Here is a 25,915-nt window from a genome sequence, read left to right as displayed (position 1 = left end):
GGGGCTGAGCTTTCGGGTGGGCGGTGGAGGAGTTGTCATGGTTTGTTGTTATTTTATTGAAATAATTCTCTCTACATTAATAAACAGCATTTTTGGTTAGTAAATAATATGCCCTTTCTCTTCTCCCATCTCTCCAGCAGAAATACGTGCCCTGATCTAATATATTCTGCCTTTCTCACTCCCTCACTCCGGAGGAGCTGCAAATTCTGGTGGGAACAGAGTGCTGATAGAAAAGGGCCTCTAAAGATATTTGAAACATGACCAAGGAAGGACAGAGGGAGATTCAGCTCCAAATATGCTGGAAAATCTAGGAGATGGGCCAAGAGAGGGGGAATATCGGAAGCATGATCGCCGAGAGGGAAAGGTTAATTGGGAAGCATTAACTGGGGTGAAAGCGGGCAGCGCAGACATGGGTTTGCTACGTGGGGCAGCGATGGAGCCAGAAGCACCGCAGTGGGCACGGAGCTACCCCGGTGCTGGGGTAACTCGTCTGCCCCAACCCACGGTAGCGGAGAAGCCGCCCTCCACCTCCATCCCAGCAGGGACGTGCCAATTTACCGGTTCTTGCTGGTTTTATGGTGTTTTCTTTGTTGAAAGTTCCCAGCTTCTGGAATTCTGTGATTGCCTAGAAATCTGGAATCTGCAGAATCGTGATTTCAGTACTATGTAGGGCTTTATTTCTTTGGGTTTGGTCTCTGGGTAGTTTCTAGCCCTCAAGCTTGCAGGGAAAAGCTCAATTACGCCCTAAAGGCTCAGAAAGCAGAAGGCAAATTTAGGGTGTGTGGGGAGGGGAACCACCCAGTGATTGATTTATTTTTAAAATCTCATCATTTTTATGCCAATCTCATTATATCTTTTTAATGCCTGACTCATGATTTTTTCAAGCGTTTGGTGTTGGCAGGACTGTGTGCGTGAGCGTGACGGCGTGCGCGTGCGCAGGGGCCCTCCGCCGATCGACAACGCCGTGCTAGTTTGAGACAGCAGTGCTGTGGTCTTCAAGGGCTGCTGAATATTCCTCCACCCCTGTTTCATTGCCAAGCACGTGGTTTTCAAATTAACCCCCCCACCCCAAAAAAAAGACAAGATTAGCACTGGGTATTGAGTCATTGCACGGCTTTTTGGGTGCTGATGGGAGAGCAGGGGAGATGCTAAAGGTGATGGAGATGCCGTGACGCATTGCCTTGGCGGGTATTTTAAGGTCAGAGGGGTCAGTGTTTGTTTGCAGCCCCCTGTGTATAAAGATCTAATAAATAACCTGTGGAGATCAGGTCCATCTCCATCACTGACTTGTTCTGTGACCTCGGGTAAATGGCTTTTGTCTCTCTCCTGTCAGTGCAAGGGTGACGGGATCTTTTGCCCAAGATGGGTTGCAGGTATCGCTTAATATATAACATATGCTTTGAAGATGAAAAATACCTTGGAGATGCTTAAAGCTCTCGACAAGCATCTGTGTTCCTTTTGCAGGAGCCCAGCAGAAAGCAAAGTGCCCGAGTACTTTGTCACAGACAAAAATCTGCTGCGTGCGCAGCGCGGAGAGGCCTGGGAGCTTCCCAAGGCTTTACACGGCTGTCGAATTTGTAGGCGTTTATGCTTCTTACTTGCTTAAGAGAGGGCCGTGCCTGGGGCTTTGCAGAGCCATCCCGGGCTGGAGCAGCGCAGCGGAGAGCTGTGCCTGCACCCGTCCCTGCGTCCCCTGCTCCCGATCCCCCGGAGCCGAGCACAGGTATGAGCCTCTGCATCCACACCCCAAGTTTCGTATGGCTTTCCAGCTTCTGCAGCGTCCTCAGGTGATGGACAAGGCGTGGGTGCTCGGGCAGGCTTGGTCCAGCTGTGAAATGTTCAGGAGGAGTTTCACTGTTGTGGATTCGCTGTTGTCTAGTATAGGGTTGGATTCACACACAGGTCCAGGCTACTGAAAAAGTATCTGCTGGTTGCCAGTTTGCATGAAAATGGTAGATCGGATCTTTGAAACCCCCTAACTGGTTGGTTCTCATCAAGGATGTCAGAGCTATGCAGCAGATTTATTATATATAGCAGAATCACAAAGCCTCAGTTTTCTTGGGAAGCCTCCTTTGACTCAGTGTTGCTACTCGAAACGCCGTGATTTCACCAGCGCAGCCCTCTCTGTGGGCACAGCGTCACCCTGCCCGTGCCGTGTACTGCCAGCTCCCTGCCAGCCCTAACCGTGCCTTTTCTCTCCAAGGGAAGAAGCGATGCTGTCCACCTACTTTGAAACCATCAATGACTTGCTATCCTCCTTCGGGCCGGTCCGAGATTGCTCCCGCAACAACGGTGGCTGTACTCGCAACTTCAAGTGCGTTTCGGATCGCAAAGTGGACTCGACGGGCTGCGTGGTAGGTACCACGGCTGCTGGCCCCCGGGGCTGGCATCCGTTCTGGGGACAAGCCGGAGGGGGACATTGCCTGCTCCCTCTCTGGGGATGTGGCCAAGGGGACATGTGCTGGTGCTGGACTCCCCCCGCCCCAGGGGCCTTCACGGCAAATCACACGTGCCTTAAGGAGCTCAGGGAAGGAGCCTGGGGACTCAGATGAGCAAAAGACAAATGCTTGAGGCTGATGGTCGTTTTCCTGCTTGCCAGGAAAGCACGGGCTGAAAGCAGTCTCGCATTTTCTCCTGCCTTGTGCATCCCAGCGTGGGAGAGAGATGAAGCATCTCCCCATCCTCTGCCCCTCTGGGCCCCTCTGACACCCTCAGAGTTTTGATTTGTTTCTGAACGTGCTCACGTCTTGCTGGACAATCTACCGAGTCCCAGGTTTTGCAGTCCCCCCTCCAGAAGACCTCTTCGACCCCAGACCATGCGTTTTGGGCAGAGGCTCTGAATCGTTCCCAGCTATCGATGAGCAGAGGGGTTTTGCCATTCTGCCAGGTGGGAGCAGCAGAGCTCAGCACCTCTCCCAGCTCTGACCCGTCTCCCCCCACAGCCAAGTCACCACTTCCCTGCATGCAGAGCTCCTGCCAGTCCGGTACGACGTGCGGAGACACGGGGGCAGAGCCTTGGGAAACCGGGGGGAAGCCGGAGCATCCGTTCTCATCTATCTGCTGTAGGAGCCGGCTGCTGGCCAGGCAGCGGGGTGGGGGGGTGACCCCCAAGGGGGTCCCGAGCTCGTCGCCCTCTCCGCCTGCCCTGCAAACACATGCCCGCTGCTCCGAAGCCCCCCAAACCCCTCTGCCCCTTCCCTTCCCTCTTGCTGCAGTCAGAGCCCCTGTCCCCCCCCTCCCATCTCAGCAGAGGCGGGAGTTAAGTGTCTCTTTATTTATTGAAGATGTTTATACACGGCAGCCAGGAAAGGTCAGGCTGGAGTGGTGCCGTCCCGGGGGTGGCGTTTTCATTATCCCCTTCTCCGATTGCTTGTTAAGGCCATTTAGCACGACAGCCTGATGTGTCACCAGCAGCGCCTGGCGCCGTCTCCCCTTGCCACTCCTCTCCCTTTCCTCCTTTCTTTTCCCATTGTCCTTTTCTTTTGTTCCCTTTTCCAAGGAATGGCTGCCTTTCTAGTCCATTAGGGGTTTTTCCCCGTTTTTTGGGGGTATTATTTTGCTCTGAATGCCAACGTGCCTCCCAGACACTGTCAGAAGCAACTGGGGCTCCGATCGTCCCGTGCCGCTGGGAGGAGATGCCTCTTTTTAGAAGTCAGGATATATTAAGACAGAAAATGTCAATAAATTACAGGCCTAGCGTTCGCCACGCTGGCACACGGAGAGGCAGAAATTGAAAACTCTGTCACTCGGGGAAGAGGAAAATACCCCCCCTGCTTCTGTAATGCCTCACTGAGGCTTTCTGTAAAGAGAACAAACTGCGTACAGTGGCGGGGGGAGGAGAAAGGAGAAGCAGCGGGAGCCGTTCTCCTGGAGTGCATCCCCTCCCCGACAGCCATGGACAAGAGGTGACACAGGGGAACAGTGGGACCCCCCACCCCATCCTCCCGCATCACGCTGGGCTGTGGGGGCCAAGCATCCCATGGGGACAGGAGATGTCTGCAGAGACGCCCGTCTCTCCTCCCTCTGCTCTTCGCTCCTTTTTCCTCCCGCTGCAGGAGTGTGAGGCTGCTCTGCCCCTCTCCGCAGCACGCCGTCATGGGGTGAAGCCCCCCCAGCTCCCCAGTCCCAGCTGCAGCCTGAGGACAGCAGAGCTGAGCTCCCTGGGGGGGCGAGTTTGGGGACGGCCGCGGCATCCCACCTCCGGTCCCTGTCTCCCCCCGCTTCCCGTCGGACTGACACCAGAGGCACAGTGCTCCATCCCTCCCGGCTCTCCCAGCCCCCTGTGACGTTTTACGCTCATCACCTGCTTTTAGGTGCCCAGCAGTGGCAGGGGTGCAAGCAGAGGTCTGGGGGGCACTGCCCCCTGTTTCTGACCACGGTCCGTGGCTGTCGATCTGGGGAAAAGCCTAAGGGGTGGGCAGGCAGCGCTGCCCCCAGCCCCGGGTCGTGCTCGTGGTGCTGAGCGGGGTCACAGGTGATGGGAGCGGAGTTTGGCAGCTCACTGCGGCCCCGGCGTGCGACCTTGCGGCACCTTCTGCGTCGGTCCCTGCGCTGGGCAGTACATCCCCTCTGCATCCCGCCCCTGCTCCCGGAGTCTGCCGGGTGTGAGCTGGGCTTCCAGTGCCAGCAGGGATGGGGTCATTTGCTGCAAATTTGCAGGGATGTCAGTTGGTTTTAAAGCTGAACTGCTGTGAACTCAGTTTGCCAATTTGGTAAGTGCTATGGGCAATATCAGGATGTAATTTAATTAAGCTATCCCCTTTTTATAGAGTTCAGGGAGCATTCATGTACTAATTTTAGCACTAGGTTTCCTTCAGCTTTACTCTGGACGCTGTTTCGCAAATCATGACATGTTGTTAATCTTTACCAGTCAACAGTTTATTAATTTGCCGAGGACCACAGAAGTATATAATCAGTGGTTCATCAATCAAGGCTAAATCCAACAAATGTTCCAGGCAGGTACTGAGCATAAAATATACATGCAGCCTTGTAAGCAATTAATAGACAGCAGAGCCGGAGCCTAGCAGCTCAACCAGGGAACAGCACAAATCTCAAAGATTTCTTACTCCTTTTATATATAGTCATCATCTGTTACCAGTCCCTTCATGCCCTTAATACAGCTTCCAGTAATTCTGCGCGGGCTGGGGATGCATTTATCTTGGGGCTTTTTAGCGGCGCGGGCTCTGCCATTACCTAATTGTTTGGCCTTAGAAGGACTCGGTTGAAACATTGAGGGCAGTTGCTTGCAGCTCCTGGTGGAGTCTCCAAGGACAGTCTCCCTGGGCTTACGAAGGAGAAACGAAGACGTCCCTCTGCTTAAAGTCCTGCGAGCGAGGCGTCACCCCAAAGGCTCTGCAGTGGGGTCCCCACCTGGAGGGGTGACAGCTCCCCATCCCACGCTTCCCGTGGGGCCCCTTTTTCCCCTCATCTCATGGCTTTTCTGTTATTTTTATGTGTACCCAGTAGATGGCATTAGCGCATAAAGGTTTTCTGCAGTTCTTTTCTTATCGGAGGCTTGTTTTGTTGGGGTAATTTTAAGAAGTACGAGCTGCAACCTTGCTAAGACCTTGGTGTTGCTGACTGGAACCTTGCCTTCGACCCCTGCCTTGCAACAGAACAGAACAGTCCCCAAGCTCTAGAAAACCTGTTTCTGTGCTGCTTTTCCTTGTTGCACCCCAGAAATTGCTGTCAGGTCTGGGGAAGCCACAGACGTTTCCCCAAAAAAACCAAAATCCCAGTGAGCTTCTCTAAATCTGGTGGCTCTGCTGTGCACGTTGAGTCTAGTGTACATTTCATACCACCCCGCAGGGACCACAGCAAACTGGGAGAAGCTGTGCTGGAGGAGTACGTCAGATTATCGCCAGTACAGGAACCTGTGTCTCCGATCCCTTCTACCAGCACGGTGGTAGCTGCTCAGCCAGGAGGGAGGATGTTGAAGAAGGCAAAGTGATTGACCCTCATGTGTTGGTGATTGATAATTTGAGATGAAACCCTGTGAATTGGCCCTGAGGGATGGAAGGAAACACCTGTAACCTGGTTAAATTCAGGTTTCCCCACCTGTCCCTCAGCTCGGCTTTGCTTACTGATGCCCGTCCTCTCCTCCGCCCGGGGAAAAGAGGTCACTCGCATCTGCTGCCTCGTGACTGCGCTTGTTTGTGAGCCCCAGCGAGGCAGGATTGCACCCCCAGGGGAATCAGATGGGTGAGGGGTTTTTTTCCCCCGAGGGAAGTGAGCTTAGATGTTAGCACGTGAGCTGGGTGAGGAGATGGACGGTTCCCCTCCAGTGCACGCTGGGCATCCTCGGCATCGCGGTGGGAGGAGGCAGCAGCAGGTACAGGCGTGCAGTGAAGGTGCGTGTCTGAGCCCCGTGGTGCCTCTCGGGATGGGGTCTCATCACTGTGAGGACCTCCTGGAGGTGCAGGAGGGCACAGGCTGGGAGCTGGTGGTGGGGAAGGCAGCTCGGGGTCTGAGGTAACAGCAGAATTGGGCCCCTCTGTCCCTGCTGCGTGAGCAGCTTTACCACGGGCAGGTGCAGGTGGTGTGGTCTGATGGTTCTGTAGCATCTGTGATGCCTGCAGATCTTGGTGAGTTAGAAGAGAGCGATGGGTGCCGTGGAGGCCAAAGATTTTGCAGGTGGATGTGGAAGGGCTCGCAGCGCGGCTGTGCTCCAGGATCTGTCCCACCTCGGGAGAGGTGTTGGCAAGAGGTAGGGGAGCCCCCTGAGCCCAGGCAGCGGGTGCTGCTGTTCTGCACAGACACGAAATCCTGCTGAGCATCCCCATCTTCCTGCTCACTGGCTGGGCTTCCTCTAGCACAGATTTATTTCTAATTTGAGCGAGAAAAAAGTATCGTTTGGCTCCAAGCACGATGGGAACTGCTCTTCCTCCCGCTCACGGCATCGGGGAGTTTGGCTCAGCAAGGAGAGCATCTACCAGAGAGTCTTCTACTGAAGCTGTGGCTTACGGTGACACCGGCGTGGTGTCGGTCCCAGCCTTTTTAGACGGAGACGGAGGAGAAGTTTGGCATGGTCCACACAGGTGTATAAGCTCCTATCTGGAGCTAATCCTTCTCTTTCGCTCTCTAGCCGCTGCAAAGTGGGGCAGAGAAACGGCTTAATTTAGGAGCGTAACCATTTCGGGGAGAAATGGGGTTAGAAACGAAGGAGCGGGGCAATGGCTACTGCTCCAGTCTCCTCCTTCCAGCACAAGCCCCCTGGCTTGGGGACCAGGGTATGTCAAAATGAAGCCGATGAAGCTGAGAACTGATATTCTTGGGGGGGAAATTGGGTATTTGGGAGTTCTAGCCCAAACCAAAATGCTGTGCAGAAATCTCCTGTGTATATGCAAGTTCCAAAATATTTTTGTTCAAAACATCTCTTTTCTATGAAGGAGGAGGGAAATGTTTAATTCCAACATTATCATCTGGAGCTTTATGTTATATATTGCGTTATCCCAGTGTACAGCCTGAAATGAAAACAAAATTAGGCAGTGGAAACCAAAACATTTCAACCTTGTCAAAATTAAATGCTCTCCTAATTTCCCAATGAATTTTGAGATGTAATTGATGGAATCCCACAAAGCACTTAAGCTTCATCAAATCTGCATTTTTCTGACAGACAATTGTTCATTGAAAAAATAAAAACTCATCCGTCCCTGCCTTACGAGGCACCTAGCTAATTATGTTAGAGATGCACACGCAAGGGAGGAAGGTGGGGAGGAAACCATTCTCTTCTAATCCCTTTAAAGTTTAGCTGGCTCCTTGAAGCAGAAGATGACTCCTTGTGCATGTTCTGGTTGGAAGCAGAAGCCCCCTGAGCTCAACAGCAATTCTCCCTCCCTCCCAAGGAGCCTGCGGTTTCGAGTTCCTGTCGTTAAGCCAGGGAACTACCTGTGATGGGAATGGGATTTGAGGAAGAGAGAGCAGCAAAGGGTGGCAAGAGCCGCCGGGGTCGGTAGCCGGCCACAGCAGGGAGCGGAGGGGCAGACGGGGAGCCCGCCGCCCGCCTTTGCTTTCAGTGCTGCAGAAGGGGTTCGCGCCATGCCGGCAAGCGGTGCCCAGGTTTAAAAGCAAGTGGAATAGCTCAGGAGGCACCGAGGTGATCTGGAGGGCTCTGCTTGTGCGTGGATGAAGTAGTTTGGGTGATAAAAGTCTCATTTTCACCAGCGTTAGCTTTTTCAGCGGCATTCCTCAGAGGGTTTGGCTGGCACCAGCCCTCGCCCCTCTGCTCCCCAGCACACTGGGATGCTTCGTGTGTGCTGGTCGCAGCTGGGGTCGGTCTTTGGGTCTGGTCTGGGTGGTGGGATTTGGCGTGTAGCGTTGTGGCTGGGCTGTACCCTGGATGTCGGGTGGGGCAGGAGTTGAATTTCTGGTCTCCCAAAGGTTTTTGGAGGTGCCAGCCTCTGCTGTGGCTAGGATGGGCAGGAGATGCCAGCACGCCCCAAAATGGGCTGTTGGTGCCTCCCGGAAGGGACGCAGCTGGAGGGTTTCCACTAGCTTGATTTCCTTGCTCCGGGAGCTCTGCGTACTTACATCTGTGCACATAGCATCCCACCAGCCGCTTGAAACGAGTCCATCCCACTTTGAATTGAGATGCAGACGTACACACAGCGAGGTGCCTGAGCGGGTCCACGCGAGAGCTGTGCGGTGGCCGGAGGTGAGGAGATGCTCCCTCATTGCCCGGAGCTTCGCTCTCCTCCGTGGAGCCCCCAGCCCACTGTCACGGGGGGACCGAGCTGAGGAGCGTGAGCTATTGCGGTGTGTGCTCGGGAGCCTGGAAGACAGATGGGTTTGATTTTCTGAGGCTAAAATAATGATTGATGATCTTGAAAGGGAAAAGGAAGCAGGGGGAAAGGAGGGAGGGGAAAGAGTGGGAAGATAATGACTGTTATTTCAGAAAACAGTTGTAATGTTTCCCTCTGGGAAGGATGCTCCCCCGCAGCGGGGTGTCGGGGGGGGAGTTGCCGCAGCCGGGGTGGTGGTGAGGACGTTGCTGCCCCGAGGAGGCGAGGCAGGGGTGGCCCTGGAGAGAGACTGCCCGGAGCCAATGGACGCTTTAGCACCCAGCTTTTTGGCCCATTTAACTGAAATATTAGGACAGGAGGGATAAATCTCACCTGTAGAGACTGGGCTGTGTACAGCCAGACTCTGGTCCTGCTGCTGCTGAGGAGCCTTGCTCACCAGGGGCCTTCCAGGCCAGGAAAGCGAAGGCAGAATAAGCCAAAGTTGTCCGAATATATAAATATACATATATATATATATATGGACACAGAGGAGTTTACTGCATTTGTGTCATTTCTGAGCTCCAGCAAGCAAATAAAATACATGCCACTGCATAGTTTGGAGCTCATTAAAATGCTGGCACTTGCTTGTACCTCAGCTTAATGTTTTTGTCTCGCGCCGAGGAGGTTCCTCGGTGAGGAGTGAGGATGCCTCTGACCAAAGCGGGGGCCAGCGGGGCCTTTGGGTGCTGCGCTCGGTGCCTCTGCGGCACTGAGCCACCAGCCTTTTTTGCAGCCTCAGGCCAGCGGTGCTGGGGATGCAGCTTGGGGAAGCTGCACGGGGCCAGGGTCCTGGGTCTGGCCTCCAGATGTGTCCAGATGTGGGGGTGTGGCGCCGGGGGTTGGTGGCAGTGTCCCCGTCTGGTTTCGAAGAGCCGAGGTGGAGCCGGGCTTGTCTGCACCCAGAGCATCACCTCCGCCACCCTGGTGCGGGAACAGTCTGGGCTTTTATCTCTGACAAAAAGGCTGCTATTGTTGAGAAAACAGAGTGGAATAATAAAAAGGGCAGTTTACAGAAACACTTTATTAAATATTCTTTTTTTAAACTTAATAACAGAAGAGAGGAGCTGAGCTGAGAAACCCTGGCAGGCAGCTCAGATGGAGAGCTGGTGTCCTCTCGTCTGGGGGATCTGTGTCAGTAATGAGACTCTGATTTTATTTCCAGTGACCCCCTCACCCATCTCACTGCTAATGAGCTTTGTAAACGAGAAAGGAGAAAAAAAAAAGGGGGGGGGGGGGCCTTTACTCACTAACGCGAGCAGTGACTCGTTCAGATACTTATTTTCCTAAGACGCAATCTCGTATGGCTTTTGGCAGATGCTTGCTTCCTTTCCCCTTGAAGATGATCCTCCTCCCGTCGGCATTTGCTCCGGCCGCGCTGAGGACGGTGGCGGTGGGCAGAGGAGCTGTGCCGAGCGCTGGTGGCAGGAGGCCACGCGGTGCCACGCGCTGTGCTGGGGGGATGGTGGTGGGCGCAGGCATCCTGTTTCGTTCCAAACCGCAGCCCCGTGCATCGGTGAGGCCGGCTCCGGTGGCCGCCCGGGGGTGGCAGCAGGCATGTGGCAGCAGTTCCTGCCAGCTCTGCCACTCCGTGTCACCCTGGAGATGTCATTTAAAAGGGAAAAAAGCCCATTTCTCCAAAAACCAGATAAAAATAGCACTTTCTTAGTCAGCATATCCATTCCCCGTGTGTACTTGGGGTCTGTTTGCTGACTGCAGTCACAAAAATCAAGACCCGGGTGCTCTGCCCGGCGCGGCTGGGAGGGGACGAGCCGGTGCCCGGCTGTGCTATCAGCCAAACCCCGCCGAGCTGCCGGCCGTTCCTCCTTCGCAAATCCGTCAGGGCATTGTAGCGGTGTGTCGTGTTTAGCCGCCAGAATCTGTATTAACAGTGCTAATGCAGAAGACGACAAGCAAGTAAGTTTTCTTTTCCAATCCCAAGTGTAATTTTCAGGGCTGGTTGTCGTCACAGAGAAACCAATTTGCTCCTGCGTAGACAGAGTGGATTTGCAAGGCAGTGGAATTACATTGGTGTGGTAACGGCTTCTCCCTGGCTTTTCAGAGCAGACCATGACCTGGAGTCTCCTCCTACTTCCCTTTTCCTCTCTGGAGCATGGATTAAGTACCAGACCCTCTTCCCAAGCTCTGAGATATTTTTGCTGGTCAGATCCACGGGTGAAGGATGGTCTGGGAGTTTGAAGCGAGTTCCCAAGCAGTGCGGGTCTAACCACAAACAGCTTTTTCTTTTGAAGAGCTGACTAACGGTTTGAAGGATCCCTTTGCCTCCCTGGATAAATGGATCCATCCCGTATCCGGACGAGGGTTGCACAGAGGTGGTTGGCCGGGGGCTGCCGGGGCACCGCGTCTCGCCAACTTTCCTCCCATCGGGGAGGGACATGTCACCCGTGAGTGCCCAGACAGAGTTATTGGCTGAGTTGCTTATTGATTTTCTAATCATTTTCCGACACAGCCCCCCATCCTGTGTCACTGCCAAGGCAGATCGCAAATTGAACTGCAGCTGAATTGATGGGGGATTGATTAAAACTCACCGTAATTATTGGTTCTCTGCTGCCCGAGCCAGACAAATCAATGTCAGCAATAACAGATCTGGTCCTTTATAAGAGCCCAGCAGCTGCAGAGTGAACTCTGGTTTTGGGAGCCCATGAGGGAGCCCAGACGGACCCTTCAGCCCAGCCCGGGAAGTTGGGATTAGCACGAGCTGGGTTTTTCCTGGGTCATTTCTGACTACGCTCAGCCTGTGGGCAAGAACATAGTTGCACCCAAATGGGCTTTAGTTTTCTCCCTGCTCTGGTCTATTGGTGGGACGTCCCGATGTCAAATCCTCTGCTTCAGGGGCAGGGAGATCTGTGGTAAAGTTTTTATTGTGCCCAGGAGTTGCTCCATCCACCTATTCATCCCTGCAACCCTGCTGCGCAGGAGGCTGCCGCTGCCTCTCCTGCCATCTGCCTGTTTTCCTGGCTGGCACTAATTGCGGAGCTCGCCGGTTCCCCTGGCTCGCTGTCCCTGGCATCTTCTCCCCAAAGAGGAGCACGTCCTCGGTGGTGTCCCCCACCGAGCAGGGACACCTCCCCTGTTTGTGTGCTGGCTACCAAAGCTTTCTGTCCCTGGAGAGCTTCTCGCTGTAACGCTACAGCTGGCCGGAGAGCCGGCTCCACGCCGAGCCGGGGACGGATGGGGAGGGGGTGCTTTCTTTTGCAAATTTTGTGCTGAGCTATTTGCCTGCCATAATTAATGCGTATTAGGATGCATAATTACAAACAGAAAGGAAACATGTTTCGTGGTGATTAAAAGCCAAACTGGAGGAATATCCCGAGGGTGGCCTCGAGCAGAGTGGGGCTGAGGGAGGAAGGGCTTGGGTGACCCGCTAACCCAGTCCTGGGGAAAGAGCCATCATCTTCCTCTGCGGGCTGGGGAAGGTGCTGAGCTCAGCACGCAGATCAGTGCCGGGGTGAGAGTCCCAAGTGACAGCTCCGAAAAGCCGTGACTGATCCCCTGGCTGTGATCCTGCAGCTCCTGCTGACTTAAGGTCCCATCCGGTTGCCTTCAGCACCCTGAAAGGTCCCTCAGGAGCTCCAGAGGGGACTTGGGCAGAGTCCCAGACCTCCCCATCCCCGTCGGCGTGGGGAGAGCAGCAGAGAGGTGGACGCGGCACTGTGGAGCAGAAGATGCTCTTTGCAGTCAGCCCTCTCTGTCCTCCAGGGAGAAGCGTTTCTGCCAATTTGCACAGCTCTTATTCTTACAGTGGGGCCGGCAGATGTGGAGGAGACCGCAGGAGATAAGTGTTGTATCTGCGGTTTCACAAACACTTATCCTGATCCTGTTTCCCAGGCAGCTCAGCAGTGAAAAGCACAGATTGTTCCAAGTGTCCTCTCCTCCTTCATATTTATCCTGTACATGCAGCTAGAAAGCTTCTCGCTCCCGTGTCTTCTGCCGCTCCGTGCCTGGGCAGGGCTTGCTTGCTTTGCAGAGACAGGCAGCGTCCCGTTCCAGAGCCCTTTGCTGCCAGCGTAGAACCACAGAAGGGTTTGGGTTGGAAGGGACCTTTAAAGATCGTCCAGCCCAACCGCCCTGCAGTGAGCAGGGCTGCTCAGAGCCCCGTCCAACCTGACCTTGAATGTTTCCAGGGATGGGGCATCTACCACCTCTCTGGGCAACCTGTGCCAGTGTTTCGCCACTCTTGTAAAAAATTTCTTCTTTATAGCTAATCTGAATCTCCCCTCTTTTAGTTTAAAACCTCTTGTCCTGACATCCTTTGGCTAGAAAAGCCGTGTGCCCCTCACCTGTCCCTTGCCTCCCCTTTCCACCTTATCCATGGCCCGCACGGAAGGTGCTGAGGTTCGCCCGGTGCCCCCGAGCTGCAGAGCCGAGAGCACAGGACCAGCGAGGTGTCGGAGGGACGTCAGGCGCGGGGATGCCCAAGACATCGCGGTTGCTGCAGGTGGGGCAGAAGCAGCTTTGATGCTGCTGCCGTAGGGAACTGCGTGGGGTTTCTAGGAGGTGGAGAGAAACTTCTCATCGCTCGGATGAGGTGGGCCAGGACTCCTGAAAGCTTCTTTCTGGTGTCCCACGGGGGCAGTTTGCTTCTTCGGTAGGCAAGAGTGAGCAAGGCTCAGCAGCCCGTCTCTCGTCGGGACCCTGCCTGTGACAGCGAGCACGGGGTCCAGGGTCTCCTGAACTTTTAGCAATATGTACAGCATTTTGCTCACATGGAAAATTGATTTTCTTTTTTAAGCACAAAGTATAGCGGTTTTATAACCTTTCTTCTACTTGACAGAGGCCATTTATAACCTGCCTTCATCACTACCTGTACAAGCTCCAGTCTAACTCATCTTCAAGAAATTCCATAATGCATTTCTAATTGCGAGCTGCTCCTGGGCAAGATATATTTATTTTTTCAAGGACTGGCCTTTTTGTTGTTGTTTGGGTGCGTGCGTGTTTGGCGGAAAGGGATAAATAACGCGAGTGGAATAGAAGAGCGCTTTAATCTGGGTGACAATTTATTGATGGCATTTGCCGCCTGCTGGCTTTTATCTTTTGGGACAAGGAAAGCCAGCTGGGGAACTGGAATTAAAACCCAGAGCCAGATTCTCAGCTTGTGTGAATCAGCACGGTTCCCTTGGCTGTGAAAAACTGATGAGCCTGGGCTGTGATCTTGTCCTCCCCCGGTCCTGCCTGCAGCTGCCTGCTCCCAGGGGAGGCAGCGAGACGCTTTTGGCCGAGGCCAGGTTCGCTGGCCTGCCTGGCAAGGGTTGAGATGGTTTTCTGGGTTGGTCCCAAGGTGTTGAGATGTTTTTTCTGGGTCACGCCAGACTTCTCTGCATCTCAGAGGAACAGGTAGCAAACGCAGAGGGTTTCTCCAGCCCATTACAGAGCAGGTCATCACGCTTTGCCCCACGCTGGCTTGAGGCTTCCTCACTGTGTAATTTTGCTGCCCTGAGGATTTCACCCTCCTCCGCAGGGAGGATGGGGAGCGTGGCTTTTGCAGCAGACCAGCTCCTTGCCCTGTGGTCCTTGCCCCTTCCCCAAAGGCTGTGGGAGGTGGTGCAGGGCCCTCGGGGCTCTCCCATCCATCGCTCGGGATGAACTCGTCTCCTGTAGATGTAGATGGAGTTCAGCAGCGCTACACACAAATCCCCCTGGCTTGGGGGTGGGCTGTGGTGGGGAGGGCACCCACCGAGCTGTGGCACCAGGGTAGCTGGGGACCCACGAGTGACCTTACCACACTCCCTCTCTCGCTGCAGTGCCCCGAGGACCTCCGACCCATGAAGGATGGCACCGGTTGCTACGACTATTCCAAAGGGATCGACTGCTCGGATGGCTTCAACGGTGGCTGTGAGCAGCTCTGTCTCCAGCAGACCCTCCCTCTGCCCCACGACCCCTCATCCAGCACCATCTTCATGTTCTGCGGGTGAGTCCCCTCCGCCGCTCCTGCATCTCCCGTCAGCAGATAAATAACCCATGCCTTTTTCCATCCCTGCCGACCCTCCTCCCGTGCAGCCCATCCCCAAAGCGGCGTGCCCGGCGAGGGAGCTGGGCGCCCAAGAAAAAGGTTGTTCATGGAGCCGACTGCCAGCAGGCACCCAGTTTGTCTGCAGGCAAAAGCGTACGGGAGCGCGAGGAGCAATGTGAGCAGATGCACCTTCCTCCTCTCCCCCGCTGTGTGACGGTACGGTTTGATCCGTGACTCACCGTGAAGGGACCAAAAAAATTGTACGTTGCGTGTTGGAGGGGGAAGGTGGAGGATTTGTTTGAAAAATACCACTTTTTAAAAAAAATTTTTTTTTTCCTCCCCTGTGCCTCTCTTAAAATAGAGTTTCATCCCTGATTTTGGCCGGGATCCTATAATCCTACACAATTTAACATTTTTCTCTCAGGAAAATCTCCCTGGCTGCAGTGTGTTCTAAAAGGAGCTCAGCAACTCTGGCTCTGCTGCACGGCTGCAGCCAGCCATCGCCCGGCCCGCGGCTCTGCACGTTGTATCCCTCGGCTGGTTCACGCTCTCGGGCACACACGGGAACCTACTTCACGTCCCTGTGGGAAGGATTAGGGCGAAAGAGGGGAAAAGGACCCCTTTTGGGAAGGAAATGCTCACAAATTTCTAACAGTGACTCTAAGGCGCATCCGTCGAGTCCCGATGCTGCAGGTGCAGCAGAGCCCTCGTGCAGCCCCAGCTCCTGGCTGCTCCCCTGGGAAGAGCAGCCCAGGGAGCTCTGCCCGTGTCAACTTCTCTCTTTTTTTATCCCTTTTTGTTGGTTTGGTGTTTCCCCACCACCGCCACCTTCTTTTTTTATTATTGTCGAGCAGCACAGGAGCGGTTGAGTCACTAAGAGAGAGCACGCTGCCTGCGCCGTGCCTGCAGGAGGGGTTGGAAATCCATAGAGGCACCAGCAACCTTTGTGGGGAGGGTCTAGAAAATCTTGGGACGTTACATGGTCTCCATTCGCACCCACGCGGAGGATCTGCATTTCAATCTTCCATCCCCAAGGACAGAAACTCCCTTTTTTTTTTTTTTTTTTTATAATCCCTTTTCAAGGCAGAGCTGCACTTTGGGAACAGGCTAGGAAAAGTGCGACAGACGGGTGGGAGTTTCGCTTGCAGCGGTAAAATGCGGCAGAGGAATGGGAGAGGGGAGCGAGCCCAGATAGACGTGGGATCGATGTTAGCAGAGTGCTTGGCTGCGGGGAGGAAGGGGCAGGCGGGGAACGGAGGTTTCCTTGGTAGTTGGGAGCCGCAATGCTGCGGAAAAGGCGGGAGGAAGGAGAAGAGAAGGAGGGGAGGCAGGATGAGCACACATGCGAAAGATGCCACTGATGTCTCCGGTGTCTGTAGTTATGTCAGATCCCTGCTGTCTGCCTCAGTTTCCCTTAGCTGAAGATGAGCACGTGCATCTTGCGCGCAACAAGCTCAAAAGTGGGACCCAGGAGCAAAGGAGCGGCAGCAGATGCGCGGCGGGCTCTGCTCTGCTCCGCTCTGGGGGCAGCTCCAGGCAGCAGAGCGTGGCTGCAGGCAGCAGGGTTGTGCCGCTGCAGGAAGGATGGCTGTTGGGAGCCAAGCGCTCGTTTGCCGGTTGCCCAACCGAGCCGCTGCGGAGGACGTGGGCTCTGCAACCCCTCTGCCTTCCCGGGCAGCTGCTCCGGGTGTCGATGACACTCGGCTGGTCTCGGCAGAGACTCATCCCGTGGCGGGGCGCGTGGGGTGGCGTGCTCTGCGCCTGGCCTGTCTGACGTAGCTCGTGGTGCTCCGCAGGTGCGTGGAGGAGTACAAGCTGGCCCCAGATGGGAAGTCCTGCCTGATGCTGTCTGACATCTGCGAGGGCCCCAAGTGCCTGAAGTCGGATGCCAAGTTCAACGACACCCTCTTTGGGGAGATGCTTCATGGCTATAACAACAGGAGCCAGCACGTCAACCAAGGGCAGGTGTTCCAGATGACTTTCAGGTATGGCCTGGTTCTGCTCCTACTTTTGGAAACATCGGGATGGTGAGACGGGACCAAGGCCCGTTGGTGCAGAGCCAGCATCTCTGACACGTTCGTTAGGGGAAGAGAGCAGGAGGATGACAAGCATCCGTGGTTTTCCTACTTGCTCATCCTTCCCGCAGGCAGCAGGACCATCCTGGTCTCGTCAGATGAGCGTTTAATTGCCTTAGATGGCCTTTGCTTGGTGGTGTTGCCTCATCTCTTTCTGAACGCCGACGTCTTTCGTCTGCACGATATCCTGCGACAATGAGTTCTGCCGTTAATTGCGTGTAGCGTGAAAGAGCGCTTCCTTTGGTGCGTTTTCAACCTACGCGAGCTGGTTTTATTCAGTGCCCCCAGTTGGGGCAGTGGGAGGAGCTGTGAATATAGCATAGTAAGAAATAACGTATATAAGCTGAAGGTGAATACCCCACCAGAGTGCAAGCAGCAGGTAGCAGGAGGTGTTTGCAGGCTGCATCCCGGTTTTATCAGGAGTGCCGAGGGTCAGACGCGGTGGGGGAGAGCAGGCTTTGAGCAGCCCAGATCTTCACAGAGCTGGCTGATAGTTGCTGAATTCAGGGATGGAAAATGAGTTTGGTTGGGTTTTTTTTTTTCTTCTTCAGCTGCATTTTGATCAGGTGTAAACCAAGGTAGGCCTATGAGTTTGAAAGCAGCAGCGCTGAGCGCGGCCAGGAGAGGATCCAGCCCACATCCCACCCAAACACGGCTCTTCCTTGCCCAGTGTCTGCCAGTGCACTGAGGGGTTTTTCACGTTAAGGCACCAAGACCTCGTTGCTGCCTCTGATTTTTGCTGCAGTTGTGGGTGCTCATCACTGCTGGTGTTTTTCTGGGTGCTTTTTCCCCAGCTGAGTGCAAAGCCATCCTAGCTGTGAATTCACGCTGGACTCTGGCCTTTTGCTCTCTTGATGGCAGATGAATTACGAGCTCCGCCGGCACAAAAGCGCTCAGAGTGCCGCAGCCAGCCGAGTGCTTGGAGCCAGCAGAGCCGCAGCCTTTGCTGGAAGCAGGAATTGACAGTACATGAAGGCAATTTTCCCAGTGGGCTCCTCTTTGCTTTCTCTCACTCCCACATTAAAAGTGTCAGTGGGTCCATCAGAGCAGAGCCAGGGCTGCAGAGTGAAATTTTCCATGAGCTGGTGGGACGAGCAGGTCTGGGGGATTCAAAAACTCCCCGAGCCCATTGCTTGGAAATGCCAGACCCGGACAGGCTCCCCCAGATGAGCTCCAACCCCAGCTTGTGCCGTCAGTCTCTATGCACCAAACCTCCTTTTGCAGAGGCTTTAATTTCCTCTCCAGCTCATCCGTAGTTTGCCCCTTGCTCACACTGCAAAGCAGGAGGGTTGCAGTGTCATCCTTGCCCTGCCTCGGCCAGGCTGGGGTCTAAGGGCTGCTTTGTCGCTGCCGGGAAGCAAACACATCTCCCATCCTCAGGGCTAAATTCTAGCTGGAAAGCATGCAAGGCTGTCTGTGGGTCTGGTTTATCCTGGGAGATGTGGCTTCTCCAAGTCACGCTGTCCGGGAGTGTCCCGGGGATGGTGGTTTGAGTCCGGGCTGGACCAGGAGCGGTTCCTGCCGGGGCTGCCCTCGGCCGCTTTGCTCTCAGGATAAAACACCTGCAGTGTTGGGATTGCATCTGCCAGGGGTCAGAGCCCTTGGGGCTCATGGCCGACAGGTTTTCAGGTTAAAAAAGGACTGTTAGTGATCCGTCCTCCTTCCCACGGCTGGCACTGCTCCTGCCGCGCTGCGTGGGTGATGGCCAGGGTGCCTGCGGTGGGGGGGAGCCTTTCCCAGCGAGGGGCTGCGCAGCGGGAGCCAGGTCCTCTGCACGACCTTGCCACCACAAACGGGGTGTTCGGTGCCCAGCGTGGCTGGGGGACTGGTCCTGGGTCTGACGGCTGCGAGGGGCAGGAGAAAGCAGGTCTGAAACAAGAGCAACCTGCAAAGCGTGCCCGCGTGTTGCAGGCTGTAGCATGCGATGCGCTGGCTCAGCAGAGCTCGGAGCCTGGCGGGAGGCAGCACGTCTTGCTCCAGAAATGTTTTCTGGCAGCCTGGAAGGTCAGCACGGCTGCCCTTTCCCATCTGAATGTAGCCTGTTGGCTCCAAAAGCGCTAGGCAGCGATGAGAAGGGCTCACGTCCGCGCACGCGGCGTCCTTCCTTGCGGCCAGGCTGCCCGGTGTGTCGGAGGGTTACACCGTAGAAGCACCATTACATCATCTCCTAACAAGGGAAGAGAAGGAGGTTAATGGAGAAGAAATTATTAACTAAAAGATGTAATTTGCCTCTGATTTTCATAGATATTCAAGAACCTCTCTGAGCATTAAGACACCAGCTGTTAGAGAAGCCCTTAATTTGGTGCATTTGAAACATAGCAGGAAGCTGCCTAATACCAGGGATTAAAAGCCTGTTTCTGCAAAGTAGGAGCAAGAACCTGCTATCAGAACAAGGGGCTGAGTATTTTAGAGGGATTTATAACTGCTGGGATCCTTTAGCTATGCAGATGTGACAGTCCTTTGAATGGTGTCTGCTTCCCATGTCGCCGCATCTTCAGTGTCTTTCATAAATAGGATATTCTCAATCTGCCAGGCATGTCAGCGTGGTGTTGGGAGGAAGCCTTTGTGCCGGGAAAAGCTGTCTCGCACACCCTGGCCCAGGCAACACCTATCAGTTACAGCGATATTTCCATCCCATTGGGGTTGGGGTGGTCTCTTTGCCACCCAAGGGTCTGCAATGCTGATTACAGCCTCTGCCTTTCCGATGGCTGCGTGGTCGGTGCGGCACTGGGAAGGAGCTGGGGTAGCACCGGCGGCTTTATTGTGTCCAGGCAGGTTGAAAGGATGGGGATGTGCAGCGGGTGTCTTCAGGACACAGAGTAAGGATGGTGTTTGACGTGAGCACGCGGCACAGCAGGCTGGTAATGAAGTGGGAGAGCCGCACGGCTTGGAGGTCCCAGACCTGCGGTTCTGGTCAGTGCTGCTTCACATTTTGGTTTTTCCCTTTAAACTGCATCATTTTGTCTGAGGGGGTCGGGCAGCACCCAGGCTCTTCGGTGGCGTGACTGAGGAGATGGTAACGCCCCAAGGAAGGATGGAGGAAGCAAATACCGGCTGCTGCCACCAATGTGCCCACAACAGGGATGGGCAGCAGCCAGAACAGGTCATACCGCCTGCGCTATGCGTGCTCCATATGTACACCAGCACTGGTGTAACACCTCGTTGTGTTGCGTAGAGCCTGTCCCTGCTCGCACGTCCCTCCGTGCTGGTGCCAAGGACCCTTTCTTCATCCATCAGCGACAGTGAAGCCACAGCCCAGCCCAGGTGAACACCACAGCATCCCTGCAGCTCAGCTCGAGCCGTCACGAGTTAGGAGCTCTGTGGACAGCCTTTTCCGTACTGAGGTGCCTTAATAACGGCTAATTATCACTGTTGTGGTCGGGGCGCTCGACTGACCTGATGGACAAGCCAGCGTCAAGGTTCCTGCTTGGAGGAGCGTGCCATGGCATTTGCTGCTGCTGCTGTTTAACTGCAAGGGTTTAAATCAAAGCGTTCCTCCAGCGATGCTTCTCCTGCGTGGTCCCTCGCCAGTCACTTTAGTGGGGGGCAGAGGAGGGGTCTTTGATCACACACCAGAAACCCCCCTCGTTCCTTTCACCTTTGAGCCGAAAGCACGTTCAGAGCTGCCTTCTTCTGGGCGTCCCTCTCTTTTTTTAAGAAAGGTTCTTCTCTTTGGTGAGATGCTGTGCAGTGTTAATAAATAGATGGGATTGGAGCTGATCCATTCCAGTCACACCTCTTGGTCTAGCCGGGAGGCTCAGTGGTGGATCCAGCTCGCTAAAGACTAGATTAGAGCGATTTTCCTCCCATTGCCTCACGGTGGGGCAGAGCCCGAACTCCGCGCCGTCCCCAAATCACTGGGGGATTATTTTCCAAATGGGTTGTTTGTTCGTTCCGTATCTGTTTTGTGCCATCTCTTTGCCACAAGGGAATAGAGATTTTTGTTTAAGAGCTGTTTGCAGTTTCAGACTGTTGCTTTTATGCCATTAATATGGAGAAAACCCAAATTACTACCCGTGGAGCTAGCTTTACTCACTGGGTTATTACTGCACGGCAAGCAGGATGTCAGAGCAACGCGCTGCAGAGCGCTCCCCGGGGAGCAGCCGTCTGCCCTAACCGGGGTCCCTTCCCATCCCTGCCTCCGGCTCTGCCCGTCATCCTGGCTCTTGCTCCAGCTTGGCACGGCCCCGAGACACAGGGAGCACCTTGCTCACCCACGCAGCCCCCATTTGATCCCCTCCACAGTAGAGATGCAACGAGTCCGGGGAGTTTCTGGGTGTTGGGGGCAGATAAGCAGCCAAAATGGTTTGGTGGCTGGCGGGGGGAGAGGTTTTGTGTCGGCACTCCCTCACTGCAAAAAAATCTGCTGAACACCGAGTGTTTTCCCGTCTCCGTAACCAGGGAGGATGGCTCCAGGGGATGCAGGGCTGCCGTGCCGTGCCGAGCACCCTCCTGCAAATAACTCCTCAGAGGATGCTGTTCCTCGCATCCCCACCTGTAAAACAGGGCTGCTGCTTCTTTACAGCCTCGGGGAAGGGAAGGGTTGGCCTGGAGGTGGTGCTGAGCACCGGCCGGTGCTGCCCAGCGTGGCACCGAGGTGGCCAGGGTGCCACAGAGAGGGACGGGCACCCGCTCGCCCCAAGCGCTGCCAGCCCGGCAGCCGGCTCTGCCTCCACACAGCTACGTTAATGCTGTCAGGCGGCGCGCCGGGTCGCTGAACCGATGCAGGGAATTGTCATAATATTGATGGGGAGTTTGGCAAGTTAATTTTAAATCTGTCACTCCTTCCCCTTGCCGCTTCTCAGCCCTTAATAAACCAGTGTGGCGACAGCGAGGCGTGCTGACAGCTCGGCGCCATCCTTGCCAGGGGGCTGCTTTGGGAAACACCCCCACCCCATCGCTCCCCCCGCGCTGGGGGAGGCCTCGGGCGAGCTGCCCCCGGCGTCTCCCCCGGCCACAGGTGCTGCTGGGGGCCAGGATGGGTGCTCGGCCGGGTGCAGCATCGTGTCCGGGCGCAGGAGGACGGGGCAGGGGGAGCTTCGCTGGTGCCGCCTGGCTTGGAGCTCGCGGGCCAGCCCCGGCGAGGACGTCCTGCCTCCCCCGCGGCGTCAGCAGTGTAACGTCTGTAACTAGTTGAATTAACGCTATTGATTTTTTCATATTTTTTCCCCTCTCTTTGAAACCTCCCAGCACAGAAGTTATAATTGTGCTGTTTATTATTCCTGTGCCGGCGAGCTCGGCGCCAGCCGGTATCCCAACGCCTTGTTTACCTATTACCCTTCAGGCCGGGATAACGGATGGATCTCTTTTCCAGTGGCTGCCTTCCATTTCATTCCTCTTTTTATTATTTGTTGCTGCAATTCTATTACCTGTTCACAACTCCGAAGCCTCAGACATACTAGTTGGAGGCAATGATGTCTTTCCAAGCCAGGCTAATGCCTCAGGCCTTGGTGCTCAGGAGCAGGGAGGGGGGTTGTTGGCAGTTCAGCAGCTCCGGAGCTGCTGTGGGATGCGATGCTCTGCTCTCCGCTCCGCTCCCAGTATGTGCCGTGCAGGAGCACCGCCTGCTCCCAGCCGGGGATGCTGCCTGCAGAGCAGAGGTGTCCTGCTGCCTGCTCGTGGCCATGCCACACGCAATGGCTTTGCGGCGCCCCAGAGGACCCCCATCGGAGCCAGTTTTCCTCCGTCCCGTTTTTTCCACCTCTCAGCCTAGCATCGGGGACATCCTGGCTGTTTTCTTGGGTCCACCCAGCCCTTTTCCGAGCCCGCAATGGGTTGCGCGTAGACACGCGCCGTGTATTTTGAGCACATCCTCGCTGGCCGGGCTAAGCATTGAGATTTTATCAATCCAGCGTGTAAATGACTGATGCAATTAGCACAGCACCCCGTCAGTTAGGTTACTATTGCATCCTGCGTGCATCAGCCCTGCTCCGTTTCAAAGTTAGCATACCGCCGAGAAGGAGAACAGATTGCGAGGCTTTGAGCTGGTATTTCCGACAGTCTGCAGCCACTGGATTGGTAGCGGTTTTTTATTCTTGTAGCAAAACAAAAGCAAGTCTAATGCCAGCAATATCCTAAAGACAACGCAGGGGTCCAGAGCGGAAGAGATGTTTATAAAAACACTGATTGAGATATTAGTGTTTTAAGTACTAGAGGTTTTCAGGCTCATTCTGTGCCTGGCGCGGGTAGGATTTAAGAAACCGGCCATCGCATCCTTGGCGAGTGTGGGCACAGTTGTTGCAGCCACCTCCTGCTCCTGCTGCCCCGTCCCTGCTCCAGATGTGCCCCCGAGCTGCTCCATTTCATTCCAGCCCGCGCGGGCAGCGGGAGAACCTCGCACGGGGTCGGTCTGTGCTGTTTGGCCATTGCCCCGCTGCTCCCAGCACGTGCCTGCGCCTTGGGGAGTTACAGGGACAGTGGGGTGGAAGGTCCCAGCACAGCCCCAGCCCCAGACCAGCTGCACCTCTGTGAAATAGGTGGGTGTTAAAAACCACAACCAAACTCCTCGCCTTTATCGCGAGGCTGAGGAAAAGCCAAGCAGCTTTCGCCTCGGTCCGTGCCCGGATAGCAGGCTTTGCACTGTGCAAACTGGGGAGTTGGTGTTTCGCAGGGCAGCTCGGGGCCCCGGAGATGGGCAGCGAGGGGGCAGAGCCGGCATGGTGCCCTGGGGGATGTGGGTGCTGTGGGTACACACCCCAAACCCGCTCTCGCAGGCGCAGCCCGGAGCCAAGGCGCTGCTGTTGGAGGCCATACCGGCACCCACCGAAGCCGATGGAGAGTCGCCCGCGGGCTTTTGCCGTGCGCAGGGCCCAGCCGGCGGTGGCAGAGCTTTCCTTTCCCCCGGCAGCGGAGCTGCTGCCCCCGCAGCGAGGGATGCCGGGGAGCTGCTCCCCCACCCCGCGCCCCTGCTCCCCCCCCCCCAGCCCTGGCAGCGCGTTTGTGTCTGCGCAGATGTTTGTATTCTCTGCAGATGATAAAAATATTCATTATCTTGTTAGCTGCTTCGGCGGAGGAAGTTCAGATTTGCATTTCCACAGCTAATCACGCAGCGCAAACAGAGCCTGTCACCCAGCAGCGCTAATTGGGCAGAGCGGCGCTGCGCCCGGGCAGGGAGCCCTCCCTCCTGCCCTTCCCTCCACCAGCGCTGCCGTGCCAGCGCCGACGGCAGGGGAGAAGGGCTGGGGCCACGTGGATGCACTGTGGAGGCGAGGAGGATGACGGGGTTTCCAGGAACAGGAGGTGGAGGAAGGCAGCGGGCATCGAGGCTTGGGTTGCGTATGCGAGCTGGGTTGGTCAACCAGTAAGGAGGAGTGCTGGTCCCTGGGCAGGATGGGAGCAGGCAGGGGGATCCCAGTCTGGGAATGGTGCTGGGCAGGGCGTGGGTGTGTGCGTATGGGAAGGTCGTGTCTCCTAGTCCTGGGGCTGGGAGCTTCTCGTGGGAGGGGAGATGAAGGGTCCGGGGGAACGCTCGTCCCTTGGGGAGCTGGTCTGGGACATGGGCTTCTCCTGCGAGGAGCCTGCCCTCATCACCCCGTGGCCCTTGGGGACACCCACGTCCCCCCGCGCAGCTGTCAGGGGGCTCAGGCAGATCTTCAGGGTCCACCCTGTGAAAAGCTGATGGTGACCCCCCCTTGTCTTGGGTCCTGAGCATGAGGAAAGGATAAAGGTTTGAGAGAGGGGACACGGACCCGCCCAGGAGCGGTGGGACCGGAGGTCAGCGTCGGGCACTTGCAGAATGCGAGCGGAGCTCTGCTCCCCTCCTGGGTTTGGCAGAGGCGCGGTGATGCGTGTGCCATCCCCTCCTCGTCACCGCTCCTGCGTGCTGCCCGGCGCTGCCAAGCCTGCCTTCGCTTCTCCGAGCTCCCAGGGCACCCGGCACGTTTCCCCTTCCCCGCGCTGTGGGGAGCAGTCTGCAGGATGGGCTCGCTGGCCTGCTAGCCTTTCCCATCTCTGACTTTTATGATACTAATTATAGCTGGTGTTATTGCATAGTTAATCTGCATTATTAAGAGATGCGGTGGAGATTGCTTTTATAATAATAACAGCTCAGATTTATAGAGTACCTTTCATCCCAGGGGGTCCTTATTGGCTCTATAGCCTTGCAGTTGTGTCCAGGCTTGCAGAGAGGAATTGCTTCTCCTTTCCTCGTCTGATGTGGGGTGCAGCCGCTCCTGGGGCACGGCAGCTCTGCACCCACTGGGGACACATGAAAATAAGGGTTATGTTCACTGGAAAGAAAGAAGAAAGCGAGGCGGGAGGGTTTGAGGCAGGGAATTGTAATCCCCTGACTTTAAGCTGTGATAGCAGGGGGTTTCCATCGTGCTGTGGGCACTCCTTTGGTGGTCACCGATAGCATGGGCTGCGGGTTTGTGCTGCTTGTACCACAGACGCGGCTCCAGCGGCACCTCCGGGGACAAGGTTGACACTTCCCAGCCCGTCACCGCTCTTCCTCGCTAGTGCCGGCGCTGGTCGATGGAGATTCCCCATCCAAGGACTAAATCAGCTTGACATTGACTTAGCAATGTGAATCCTTGCTCCAGGCAATGCAGTCACGAGCAGGCACCAGCGTGGGGATATCTGAGCGCTCCGCAGCTATGCCAGCTGTCAAGCCATACCTGCTTCCGAGTTAGCAGCAGGGCTTGGATGCAATCCTCTGTGCAGCAGAAAATCTCGTCTTGCTCTTTCCCATCCCAGGTGATCTCTCCAGAGGCGGAGGATTTGCCCTTTTGCGCGTTGCCGTGCGAAACTCGTGACTGCGTAGAGCTGAAGGCAAGTGTTAGGTTTGGGCTTCATCAGTTGAACCCGCTGTCCGGGAAAGGGGGGGGCAAGCTACCCTGGGAGCCCTCCCATCCCCTGCCGCACCCTGCCCTTAAGGCATGTGGGATAAGCCAGGAGATGTCCTACATCTTCCACCACACCCGGTTCCTGGGCAGCGTGACCTGGCCTGGATGCTGGAGCCGTGGCTCAGTGCAGAGGAACGCAGGAGCAGGCGGTGGGACCGACCCAGCATCCCGTGCCCTCCTCCCAGTCCCGCAGCGATGCTCCCTTGCTGTCGTGCTCTCGCCCTGCCCAGATTGCAGCCGGGTGAGGAG

The 25,915-nt window shown here is 55.7% G+C and overlaps 1 protein-coding gene across 2 annotated transcripts in view; it reads left to right on the top strand.

The window, feature by feature from the left end:
• ASTN2 (astrotactin 2) overlaps nucleotides 1-25,915 on the top strand; it is a 357,525-nt gene that overhangs the window by 191,752 nt on the left and 139,858 nt on the right. For both annotated transcript variants that reach the window (XM_054848678.1, XM_054848677.1), the window contains 3 exons: nucleotides 2,204-2,354; nucleotides 14,540-14,706; nucleotides 16,545-16,733. In XM_054848678.1, the coding sequence (XP_054704653.1) occupies nucleotides 2,204-2,354; nucleotides 14,540-14,706; nucleotides 16,545-16,733 (507 nt within the window). The remainder of the gene's footprint in view (nucleotides 1-2,203; nucleotides 2,355-14,539; nucleotides 14,707-16,544; nucleotides 16,734-25,915) is intronic.

Source organism: Grus americana, chromosome 20 (genome assembly GCF_028858705.1).
Source record: "Grus americana isolate bGruAme1 chromosome 20, bGruAme1.mat, whole genome shotgun sequence".
Lineage (NCBI taxonomy): Eukaryota > Metazoa > Chordata > Aves > Gruiformes > Gruidae > Grus > Grus americana.
This window is presented reverse-complemented; position numbering and strand designations above follow the sequence as displayed.